This window comes from Haliotis rufescens, unplaced genomic scaffold, assembly GCF_023055435.1.
Source record: "Haliotis rufescens isolate VD_foot unplaced genomic scaffold, xgHalRufe1.0.p SCAF_9, whole genome shotgun sequence".
NCBI classification, from domain to species: domain Eukaryota; kingdom Metazoa; phylum Mollusca; class Gastropoda; order Lepetellida; family Haliotidae; genus Haliotis; species Haliotis rufescens.
The window spans coordinates 7,684,018-7,696,606 of record NW_025964383.1 but is presented as its reverse complement, the minus strand read 5'-3'; the positions used below and the strand labels follow the sequence as shown (position 1 = coordinate 7,696,606).

Sequence of the window (12,589 nt, the reverse complement as noted above, 5' to 3'; positions counted from 1 at the left end):
GAAGTACCCAAGGGTTACCTCTATGTTATATGTAGTGTAGGACAAAGTACCCCAGGCTTACCTCTATGTTGTATGTAGTGTAGGACAAAGTACCCAAGAGTTACCTCTATGTTGTATGTAGTGAAGGACAAAGTACCCAAGGGTTACCTCTGTGTTGTATGTAGTGTAGGATGAAGTAACCAAGAGTTACCTCTATGTTGTATGTGGTGCAGGACAAAGTACCCAAGGGTTACCTCTATGTTATATGTAGTGTAGGACAAAGTACCCAAGAGTTACCTCTATGTTGTATGTAGTGTAGGATGAAGTACCCAAGAGTTACCTCTGTGTTGTATGTGGTGCAGGACAAAGTACCCAAGGGTTACCTCTGTGTTGTATGTAGTGTAGGATGAAGTACCCAAGAGTTACCTCTATGTTGTATGTGGTGTAGGACAATGTACCCAAGAGTTACCTCTATGTTGTATGTAGTGTAGGACAAAGTACCCAAGGGTTACCTCTATGTTGTATGTAGTGTAGGACGAAGTACCCAAGGGTTACCTCTATGTTGTATGTAGTGTAGGACAAAGTACCCAAGGGTTACCTCTATGTTATATGTAGTGTAGGACAAAGTACCCAAGAGTTCCCTCTATGTTATATGTAGTGTAGGAAGAAGTACCCAAGGGTTACCTCTATGTTGTATGTAGTGTAGGACGAAGTACCCAAGGGTTACCTCTATGCTGTATGTAGTGTAGGACAATGTACCCAAGAGTTACCTCTATGTATTTAGTGGTGCAGGACAAAGTACCCAAGGGTTACCTCTATGTTGTATGTAGTGTAGGACAAAGTAACCAAGAGTTACCTCTATGTTGTATGTAGTGTAGGACGAAGTACCCAAGGGTTACCTCTATGTTGTATGTAGTGTAGGACAAAGTACCCAAGGGTTACCTCTATGTTGTATGTAGTGTAGGACAAAGTACCCAAGGGTTACCTCTATGTTATATGTAGTGTAGGACAAAGTACCTCTATGTTGTATGTAGTGTAGGACAAAGTACCCAAGGGTTACCTCTATGTTGTATGTAGTGTAGGACAAAGTACCCAAGGGTTACCTCTATGTTATATGTAGTGTAGGACAAAGTACCCAAGAGTTCCCTCTATGTTGTATGTAGTGTAGGACGAAGTACCCAAGGGTTACCTCTATGTTGTATGTAGTGTAGGACGAAGTACCCAAGGGTTACCTCTATGTTGTATGTAGTGTAGGACAAAGTACCCAAGGGTTACCTCTATGTTATATGTAGTGTAGGACAAAGTACCCAAGAGTTCCCTCTATGTTATATGTAGTCTAGGAAGAAGTACCCAAGGGTTACCCCTATGTTGTATGTAGTGCAGGACAAAGTACCCAAGAGTTACCTCTATGTATTTAGTGGTGCAGGACAATGTACCCAAGGGTTACCTCTATGTATTTAGTGGTGCAGGACAAAGTACCCAAGAGTTACCTCTATGTATTTAGTGGTGCAGGACAAAGTACCCAAGAGTTACCTCTATGTATTTAGTGGTGCAGGACAATGTACCCAAGGGTTACCTCTATGTATTTAGTGGTGCAGGACAATGTACCCAAGGGTTACCTCTATGTATTTAGTGGTGCAGGACAAAGTACCCAAGAGTTACCTCTATGTATTTAGTGGTGCAGGACAAAGTACCCAAGAGTTACCTCTATGTATTTAGTGGTGCAGGACAATGTACCCAAGGGTTACCTCTATGTATTTAGTGGTGCAGGTGAAGTTTCCTACCCTGCAGGTCACACTCACCTCGTACTGTAGCTTCTGTTTGCCAGCTGGCATACCCAGTGACTCATGCAGCTTGGCCTTGATCACGGACACCTGCACAGGAAACACACATGGTCACAGCTGCCAACATTACAGATGGTCACATTACAAATGTCAATACTTTTCCACACATTCTGGGAATAGCACAGTTCAATAAGAGAAGGTCATAGTGGAGTCAATGTAGGAGACGCAATTGTCCTGTCTGTACTAATTTGAAGTATCTTAATCTAACACAACTTAACGAACTCTGAGTGGTGACGTCATGTAACTAATTGTAACTTACAGAATCTGTGCGCAGTGAAGTCAAGTAATTTATTGTAACTTACAGAATCTGTAAGTGGTGAAGTCAAGTAAGTTATTGTAACTTACAGAATCTGTAAGCGGTGAAGTCAAGTAACTTATTGTAACTTACAGAATCTGTGAGCGGTGAAGTCAAGTAACTTATTGTAACTTACAGAATCTGTGACTGGTGAAGTCAAGTAACTTATTGTAACTTACAGAATCTGTGAGCGGTGAAGTCAAGTAACTTATTGTAACTTACAGAATCTGTAGATGGTGAAGTCAAGTAATTTATTGTAACTTACAGAATCTGTGAGCAGTGAAGTCAAGTAACTTATTGTAACTTACAGAATCTGTGAGCAGTGAAGTCAAGTAATTTATTGTAACTTACAGAATCTGTAAGTGGTGAAGTCAAGTATGTTATTGTAACTTACAGAATCTGTAGGTGGTGAAGTCAAGTAACTTATTGTAACTTACAGAATCTGTGAGCAGTGAAGTCAAGTAATTTATTGTAACTTACAGAATCTGTAAGTGGTGAAGTCAAGTAACTTATTGTAACTTACAGAATCTGTAAGTGGTGAAGTCAAGTAACTTACCGTATATCGCTGTGTATAAGGCGAGTTTTTCGTACCTAAAATGAGGGGGCTAAGAAGGGGGGTCGTCTTATACACGGAGTCGAAGATCTCACATTTTTTTCCACTGGCGATGTCAACCGGCGTCCGATAGCCAGCCCAGCATTTGACAATAAAACTTCGCATTTCGTCCTAAATAACTGTTCCAATAACTATTTCCATACATAAACATGATTTGTATCTCTTTTCCTTGAATAAAGTTTAATAATTTCTGCAAATAAAGTTGAAATGACCCTCTCCTCGATGCAGATTGTCAAACCAGCTGACACGGTAAAACAATCAACATCCGTGAGTAGAGAGCCGGAAGTACCGGTAATCATTTGCATATTGCACATGTGACCTAACATGTGATAACCGGTGAAGCTGAAATCAATTCCCGCTGTTTTTACAGTTGTATTAACAAGTGTTGGAGACAGTGTGTACAAGTGATTGTGGAATAAACACCCGGAATGTGAAGCAAACATAAGCCTAGTTAGTTACAACATAGTTAATTGGCGATTAAATTACTCACCATTGTCTCTTATATGTTATTACTTCATAAATGAATTTTATTTTACGGGCACCAATTTGGTGTCATACCGTGTAAACACAAAATGGCGACGTGTGCCGGAGTTACACACGCGAGCTATCATTGTAGGAAAAAAACAACGCAAGATAAACATATTTTTATTGCATATATAAGGTTTGTGTGCGCACTTGTGATGTGTGCGAAATACGCATCAGTCGGAAAGCGCACATTAAATCTCCAAAGTAACTAACTAACTAATTTGTGATGTCCGTGTGCGAAATACGCTACAGTCGGCAAGAGCATGTTAAATCTTCTACCGGTATATCAGTCAGACTTGTGATGTGTTTCATTCCAGGTCGCCTTATACACGGAGTATAGGATTTTGGGTTGATTTTTAAGGCGTGTACAGGGGGGTCGTCTTATACGTGGGGTCGCCTTATACACAGCGATATACGGTATTGTAACTTACAGAATCTGTGAGCGGTGAAGTCAAGTAATTTATTGTAACTTACAGAATCTGTAAGTGGTGAAGTCAAGTAACTTATTGTAACTTACAGAATCTGTTAGCAGTGAAGTCAAGTAACTTATTGTAACTTACAGAATCTGTGAGCAGTGAAGTCAAGTAATTTATTGTAACTTACAGAATCTGTAAGTGGTGAAGTCAAGTAACTTATTGTAACTTACAGAATCTGTAGGTGGTGAAGTCGAGAAACTTATTGTAACTTACAGAATCTGTGAGCAGTGAAGTCAAGTAACTTATTGTAACTTACAGAATCTGTGAGTGGTAATGTGAAATCCAGCTTCTGTCCCTTCAGTTTCCATTCAGGCTTGTCGGGCACATTGGGCACAGCCACCTTGATAGTCACGGGGCCCTGCAAAAAACAATTCATGTAATACATTCAGTTTACAAATTGACAGCAATTTATTTTTTGGATATTCATAATATTAGTATACACTGGTATACTTATCCTAACAGATAATGCAATTTTCTTCTTCACTTCCTATCTCATAACACATAACCCCAAATGCGTGTCTTCTACATCGGGGGCACCTATTGCCCTTGGTTACCCATCAGAGTTATCTGTCCTTGATCCTTCACTGCCTTCTCATTAGCACATATTTTGTAGGGGTGAAATATTGCACTGGTGCATCGTAAGTATTCATGTGACGAAAAGCTGCACCATACTTCCATTTCTGTATCGATACAAGATGATACACATGCAGAAATTTATTACTCGCTATTCGTTTCATGATCCTGGTATTCCCCAGCAATTTTGTCAGTCAGATATAAAAAAATTATGTTGGAATTAGCGTTTCGAGGACTACTAAAAATAACCACTACGAACATGTGTATAAAACCTAGCTTTTCCTTTTGAACCTGCTCTGAAATATTTATTGTCAAGATGTTTCCATGCAATTTGATGGAAATATGAGTATTGCGATACGTATCATATCATGACCTATGTGTCATGATACATATCATATCATGACCTTGCTGTATCATTTCACCCTAGTATTTTAATATCCAGACAGGGATCGGGCCTGAGACTTGTTGTGCTAGGGTAAGTATCGGTATCCAGATATCATGAACATCCAAATTCATGTAAATTATATCCCATTCTGACAACACACTGCAACATTTTACCCACAGTTGGAGGCAGGGTCTGCAGCTTGGGCTGTTTGTAGCCAGCATCGGATCACTAATCTCGTATTACCTGTCACAGCGTTCCTCTAACATGCAATTTCATAACACAAGGGAAATTATGTTGGGCTTAAAAATGGCTATGGTAACAAACTGTTCAAGGGTAATTATCCTAACAGAATGGAGATGTTACCCACTGTATAATCAAAGCTGCATCTGATGTTTTTTGTCTTCTCTGTAGAACTAAGAAGCATACCTTGTTTTTCTTGAGGAACTCCTCCTCGGGCATGAGGTTGTCTTCAGTCTTCTGCTTCTTGCTAGGGGGTTCATCATCCATGGGACCAGAAGGGGGAGGCGGTGGCCCAGGGCGGTGAGGGGGGCCTGGGGGGCCAGGGGGACCTGGGTACCCTTGCGGGGGACCTGGATGCATGCCCATTGGTGGCCGCATGTGGGGTCCCCTCATACCTACAACACAGTAACACAACCTTTCATCACACACACGTGCTGAGAGCTGGCAGCTCAACATCCCTTTGACATGGAGTTGAAACTTACCACATACCAGGGATGTGAGCAGGTTTTCCCGAAAAAAGAGGAAAAGTCTAGGGGGGGTCTTGGGGCATGCCCCCCAGAAATTTTTTAAACATTTGATTGCATTTTAAGCAATTTCGAGCAGTTTGGACAACATTCACAACAAGAAATGTAATAAGTCAATGGCAAAAGTCAATAAGTCAAATAAACAAGATGGCAGATGCAGTAAAATTTCGAAGTTAAATCAGTACTTTTAAAAAATCTGGCATAGCTACCGCACACCTGGCTACCCGCCAGGTCTGGGAGCAATACTGCCATAAACTTCAACCCCCATCCCCCAGACACATGGACAACTGTCACAAGCGTGCAATGTCTGACCCTTTCCCCATGTTGAAGCATATTGAAAAAAACTTACCCTGTACTTACTTACCTTTTGTTGAAAAATACAAAACTCCATTGCAAACATAAGACATTAATACAACATATATCCCCATGTTATGGGTTTTTGGACGCTGAAGAAACATTCATGGTTTTCTTGCTAATCACATGAACAACTGTAAAACATCTCATTCACTTACAGGGCTATAAGACAACTTTACCTTAAAAACAAGCCATCATCTGACTCTGAGTATTTACAATTTCTGTGTGACGCCACACCCCACGTTATAGTGCAAGTATTCGTGATAGAAAATGTATGATGTCCGAAAACCTATGCTGCTGAAAGCTCTGATCGAAAACAGGACAATCCACGACGGTTGTCCAGCTTTCGATCATATTTTTCGGGGGGGGGGGGGTTTAATATTTGATTATATTTTCCGAGGAATATGTTTTTTCCCCCGAGGACTACTGTTTTAAAAAACGCAATTTTCCGCGTTTCCTCGCAGATTTCACATCCCTGCACATACACTTTTGGACTTGTGGCCATCAGTCTGCGATCTTGTCATATTGGGCGATTTGTCTTGTTGAGGAACATGACCTGTATCTATGCATGACCAGTATACTGTGTGAACTCTTCATATTAATTATAATGTGCTGAAATCATTCTCTTATCCACTGGAACTTATCCACCAGTCAGCCTCACACTGGTCCTAGCATGGTCACATGACCTTTCACCTAATTGACCTGTCCACCAGTCAGCCTCACACTGGTCCTGGCATGGTCACATGACCTTTCACCTACTTGACCTGTCCACCAGTCAGCCTCACACTGGTCCTGGCATGGTCACATGACCTTTCACCTACTTGACCTGTCCACCAGTCAGCCTCACACTGGTCCTGGCATGGTCACATGACCTTTCACCTACTTGACCTGTCCACCAGTCAGCCTCACACTGGTCCTGGCATGGTCACATGACCTTTCACCTACTTGACCTGTCCACCAGTCAGCCTCACACTGGTCCTGGCATGGTCACATGACCTTTCACCTACTTGACCTGTCCACCAGTCAGCCTCACACTGGTCCTGGCATGGTCACATGACCTTTCTCAGTCGGGTTATGTAACATAGTGTCTCAGAAGTTGGGGGCTGTTATCAAAGTAATTTCGACAAATTCTGTCATCAGCAAGTTACAAGACAGATGTCAAGCCATAACAGACATCCAGTTGGCTCCTAATCAGAAGATGACTGCATCCAACCTGTTTAACAGTGTTCTGGAGACAGTAGTTACGTGTGCTACAGCAGGAGGTGCATCAACTCACCCATCATCATTGGGGGCCTGGGAGGCAGGACCATCACTCCTCCTGGGGGATGCATGGGCACTTGGTGGGACACACGCATCTGTTGGGGTGGAGGCCTGCCAGGAGGCTGCGGGGGTCCTTGCTGTGAACCTGGGGGAGGTGGGGCGGACTTTGGAGGAGGGGGTGGTGGTGGGGCACCCCCTTTAGGCATGGCAGGTCCAATCTTCTCTTTCTCCTCATCGGGTCTGTGAAGAGTCATATTGGAAAAAGGCTGGTGAATGACTGAGGTAGCAATATTTCAGCAATATCACAGCGGCGTGCATCATGGCTCTGGTGAGCAAGTGAGGTAGCAATATTTCAGCAATATCACAGCGGTGTACATCATGGCTCTGGTGAGTGACTGAGGTAGCAATATTTCAGCAATATCACAGCGACGTACTTCATGGCTCTGGTGAGTGACTGAGGTAGCAATATTTCAGCAATATCACAGCGGCGTACATCATGGCTCTGGTGAGTGACTGAGGTAGCAATATTTCAGCAATATCACAGCAGCGTACATCATGGCTCTGGTGAGTGACTGAGGTAGCAATATTTCAGCAATATCACAGCGGCGTACAGCATGGCTATGGTGAGTGACTGAGGTAGCAATATTTCAGCAATATCACAGCAGCGTACATCATGGCTCTGGTGAGCAAGTGAGGTAGCAATATTTCAGCAATATCACAGCGGCGTACATCATGGCTCTGATGAGCAAGCGAGGTAGCAATATTTCAGCAATATCACAGCGACGTACAGCATGGCTATGGTGAGCAAGTGAGGTAGCAATATTTCAGCAATATCACAGCGGCGTACATCATGGCTATGGTGAGCAAGTGAGGTAGCAATATTTCAGCAATATCACAGCGGCGTACATCATGGCTCTGGTGAGCAAGTGAGGTAGCAATATTTCAGCAATATCACAGCGGCGTACATCATGGCTATGGTGAGCAAGTGAGGTAGCAATATTTCAGCAATATCACAGCGGTGTACATCATGGCTATGGTGAGCAAGTGAGGTAGCAATATTTCTGCAATATCACAGCGGTGTACATCATGGCTCTGGTGAGTGACTGAGGTAGCAATATTTCTGCAATATCACAGCAGCATACATCATGGCTATGGTGAGTGACTGAGGTATGCTTTGCTGAGTGAGAATGGTATTGCGCCGCTTATAGCAATATTCCAGCAGGGCACGTGATGGCTATGGTGAAATCAAGTTGAATATGCACCAAGATGTTGTGTTACAGGCTTGTTTTGTAATGTTACTTTTCTTTTATCAATTACAGATTAGATACAGACTTAACATGCTTAATGAAAAAAAAAGAATAAACAAATATCTTTCTTGTAAGCATTTCAACCAGTCAACACATTCCTCTCAAGGTGATATTAATTGATACATGCATGTGCACCAGTAGCCATGATTACAGCCAACATCAAAACAATTGTAAGTAAAATATGGGACTTACAGCAGTCCCTTGACTTTGTGTATGGTGGCAATCTGTTCTTCAATGGAGATGTTCTCCCTGGCCCTCTGTGACACTTTCTCCATGGAAGCCGTGTGCCCATCCCACACGATCTTGGAACGCTCCTTCTTGTCTTCCTCTCCAATCTGCGTGGAAAACACATAGTTGTTGTCACAGTGCTATACGCAGGAGCTTAACCAACCCTTCTTTTACCAGTACCCTGGTAGGCATATCAATGGAGTAGGATACACATGATGTACATCTCGCAATATCGAATCTCCAAATGATAACTCACATGCTATCATGATAATGATGAGCCCATGTAACTATGACCATGTAGAGCAGTCTGTGCAAACAATCTTGAGTCCAGTAGCCCCAACCAGACACTTGACATCATGTCCACCTTAGTGTTCATGTTTGGACTTTAATTAGCATGATTAACGAAGCTTACTAGACTGAAAGAAATTTTACAAGACTCAGGACCAGTGGTTAGTCACAGACTGGTGGTGTGGTGAACAACACGTATAATTGTTACTGCCTCCTTTCTAGCATTATCTGTTGTATCTATTCTGGAAAGTACTGTTTGAAAAGGTAGGTGTTTAATGTGTCTCGAATGATAGGAGTGATGGCGTGAGCTTAAGTTCTGTTGGTAGATTGTTCCAATGTGTGGAAGCACAGTATTGGAAACATCAATGGCGTAAGTCTTCAAGCAGATTTCTGGAACTTGCATCAGGCGTTCACTTTCAGAATAGGGTGATGGCTTACATTTAGGCAAAAGTTCCATCAGATACAGTGGGGCTGATTCACTGAAGCATTTGTAGACTAATGTTAACAGTTGGGATTCAATTCTGGCTTTGAGAGGCAACCAATGCTGCGACATCAGTAATACTATGTAAATGTTACCTTTTTACCAATCTGTGTTTCCTCTGTGCCGACACCAAAGATGTCGGTACGCCTCTCCGCGAGCTGCTTGAGGTTGGTGTCGATGGCGGAGCCAGCAGCGTACACCTCCTCTTGTTCCTTCATCTCCTCCATCTGCCTCTGTTTCGCCTCCATCCACTTGGGGTTGAGCAGACCGATCCTCATGTGCTCAGGCACCTTGTGGGCAGGGATCTTCTCCCCAGTGATGGGCGACACCATGTACTGGTCAGGCCCTCCCTCGGCCGTCACAGGTCGGGCTGCAAACATTCATTGTCATCACAAGTAGAATTAAGTACACGTAAATCACAATTGTTTCACTATAGTAAACACAAGTATACACAAGTAAATAGAAATGACAACATGATTGAGGAGTGTCTACTACATGATTAAGGACTGTTTACAACATGATTGAGGAGAGTTTATAACATGATTGAGGAGTGTTGACAACATGATTGAAGAGTGTTTATTACATGATCATTGAGGAGTGTTTACAAGATGATTGAAGAGTGTTTATAACATGATTGAGGACTGTTCACAACATGATTGAGGAGTGTTTACAACATGATTGAGGAGTGTTCATAACATGATTGAGGAGTATTGACAACATGATTGAGGGGTGTTTACAACATGATTGAGGGTGTTTACAACATGATTTAGGAGTTCTTAAAACATGGTTGAGGAGTGTTGACAACATGATTAAGGACTGTTTACAACATGATTGAGGAGAGTTTATAACATGATTGAGGAGTGTTGACAACATGATTGAAGAGTGTTTATTACATGGTTGAGGAGTGTTGACAACATGATTAAGGACTGTTTACAACATGATTGAGGAGAGTTTATAACATGATTGAGGAGTGTTGACAACATGATTGAGGAGTGTTTACAACATGATTGAGGAGTGTTCATAACATGATTGAGAAGTATTGACAACATGATTGAGGGGTGTTTACAACATGATTGAGGAGCATTGACAGCATGATTGAGGGTGTTTACAACATGATTGAGGAGCGTTGACAGCATGATTGAGGAGCATTGACAGCATGATTGGGGAGTGTTTACTACTATGATTGAGGAGTGTTTACTACTATGATTGAGGAGTGTTTACAACATGATTGAGGAGCACGCTGGGAACCTACCCTTGGGGTTGTAGTCCTTCCTGATGATCACCTGGTCCGGTGTGGGGGGCAGTGGGGGAGCCTCTGATGGCGGGGGCGGGGGAGGTGGGGGTGGTGCAGCAGCTTTGGACTTCGGTGGTCTATCCATCACTTCCTCGTCTGAATCTTCCTCCATGTCCTGGAAACCAGAGGACATGAAGAAATTCCTGAGCCATTGTAATACATGAGTCATCAGGAAATAAGACATTCCCCCGGCCCTCACAAATTCGAAAGATCAAATCCTCTGATTGTTACAGCAAGTCCTACAAGAGTGAGCTGTCAAACTTGATGAGAGCATTCCTATCTAATCTGTCTGTCTGTATACAAGAGTAGTTATTGAGCTATCAAAACATATCCACTGCTGTAGTTATTAATAGTTGGCTGGCTATATTTGAGAAACAGTTCCAACTTAATTAAATGGGGTTGACCACTTTTTTAACCCTGAAATTTTGAAGCTTTAATAGGACATTTGCTGTATCTCTAACTTGTCTGAAAATAAGAAAATATACAGTGGTTTCACATAAAATGCCTTCTCTTCACCTTACAGTGTGACTTACCTGCACCTGAATGTCGTCATTTGTCTGCCCCCCTGGGCCGTTCTTCCCCGGAGCCTGATCATCATCATCTCCCTCCTCATCAGACTCCATCTCCATGTCATTGTCAATCTGCAGCACACACATTTCGTTACAACCCATACACAGCACTGCACGTGCCACATGCCACTCCCACATGATCTTGTTGTCACAGTGGATCATATCACTACAGTGGATCATATCACTAGAGTGTAAGATCATTTCATCACATTAGATCTTCATACCACCTGCATTAGGTCTTCATATCACCTACATTAGATGATCATATCACCTACATTAGATCATCATGTCCCCTACATTAGATCATCATGTCCCCTGCATTAGATAATCATATCACCTACATTACATCATCATGTCCCCTACATTAGATCATCATGTCCCCTACATTAGATCATCATGTCCCCTACATTACATCATCATGTCCCCTACATTAGATCATCATGTCCCCTACATTAGATCATCATGTCCCATACATTACATCATCATGTCCCCTACATTACATCATCATGTCCCCTACATTACATCATCATGTCCCCTACATTAGATCATCATGTCCCCTACATTACATCATCATGTCCCCTACATTAGATCATCATATCACCTACATTACATCATCATGTCCCCTACATTAGATCATCATATCACCTACATTACATCATCATGTCCCCTACATTACATCATCATGTCCCCTACATTAGATAATCATGTCCCCTACATTAGATCATCATGTCCCCTACATTACATCATCATGTCCCCTACATTAGATCATCATGTCCCCTACATTAGATCATCATATCACCTACATTAGATCATCATATCACCTACATTACATCATCATGTCCCCTACATTAGATCATCATATCACCTACATTACATCATCATGTCCCCTACATTAGATCATCATATCACCTACATTACATCATCATGTCCCCTACATTAGATCATCATGTCCCCTACATTAGATCATCATATCACCTACATTAGATCATCATGTCCCCTACATTAGATAATCATGTCCCCTACATTAGATCATCATGTCCCCTACATTACATCATCATGTCCCCTACATTACATCATCATGTCCCCTACATTAGATAATCATATCACCTACATTACATCATCATGTCCCCTACATTAGATCATCATGTCCCCTACATTAGATCATCATGTCCCCTACATTACATCATCATGTCCCCTACATTAGATCATCATGTCCCCTACATTACATCATCATGTCCCCTACATTAGATCATCATGTCCCCTACATTAGATCATCATGTCCCCTACATTACATCATCATGTCCCCTACATTAGATAATCATATCACCTACATTAGATAATCATGTCCCCTACA

At 42.1% G+C, this 12,589-nt stretch overlaps 1 protein-coding gene and 1 long non-coding RNA gene across 2 annotated transcripts in view; both read right to left on the bottom strand.

Moving 5' to 3' along the window:
• LOC124124054 (splicing factor 3A subunit 1-like) overlaps positions 1–12,589 on the bottom strand; it is a 28,685-nt gene that overhangs the window by 2,292 nt on the left and 13,804 nt on the right. Inside the window, exons 10-17 of the mRNA XM_046487171.2 lie at positions 11,200–11,307; positions 10,625–10,781; positions 9,468–9,742; positions 8,568–8,710; positions 7,085–7,308; positions 5,117–5,325; positions 3,989–4,090; positions 1,782–1,853 (exon numbers count right to left, since the gene is read on the bottom strand). Of these exons, the coding sequence (XP_046343127.1) occupies positions 1,782–1,853; positions 3,989–4,090; positions 5,117–5,325; positions 7,085–7,308; positions 8,568–8,710; positions 9,468–9,742; positions 10,625–10,781; positions 11,200–11,307 (1,290 nt within the window). The remainder of the gene's footprint in view (positions 1–1,781; positions 1,854–3,988; positions 4,091–5,116; positions 5,326–7,084; positions 7,309–8,567; positions 8,711–9,467; positions 9,743–10,624; positions 10,782–11,199; positions 11,308–12,589) is intronic.
• Positions 6,195–7,078, bottom strand: LOC124124055. Its single transcript, XR_007219691.1, has 2 exons — positions 6,867–7,078; positions 6,195–6,804 (listed from the first exon to the last, which is right to left on the bottom strand). It is a non-coding gene; the product is annotated as an uncharacterized LOC124124055 (long non-coding RNA).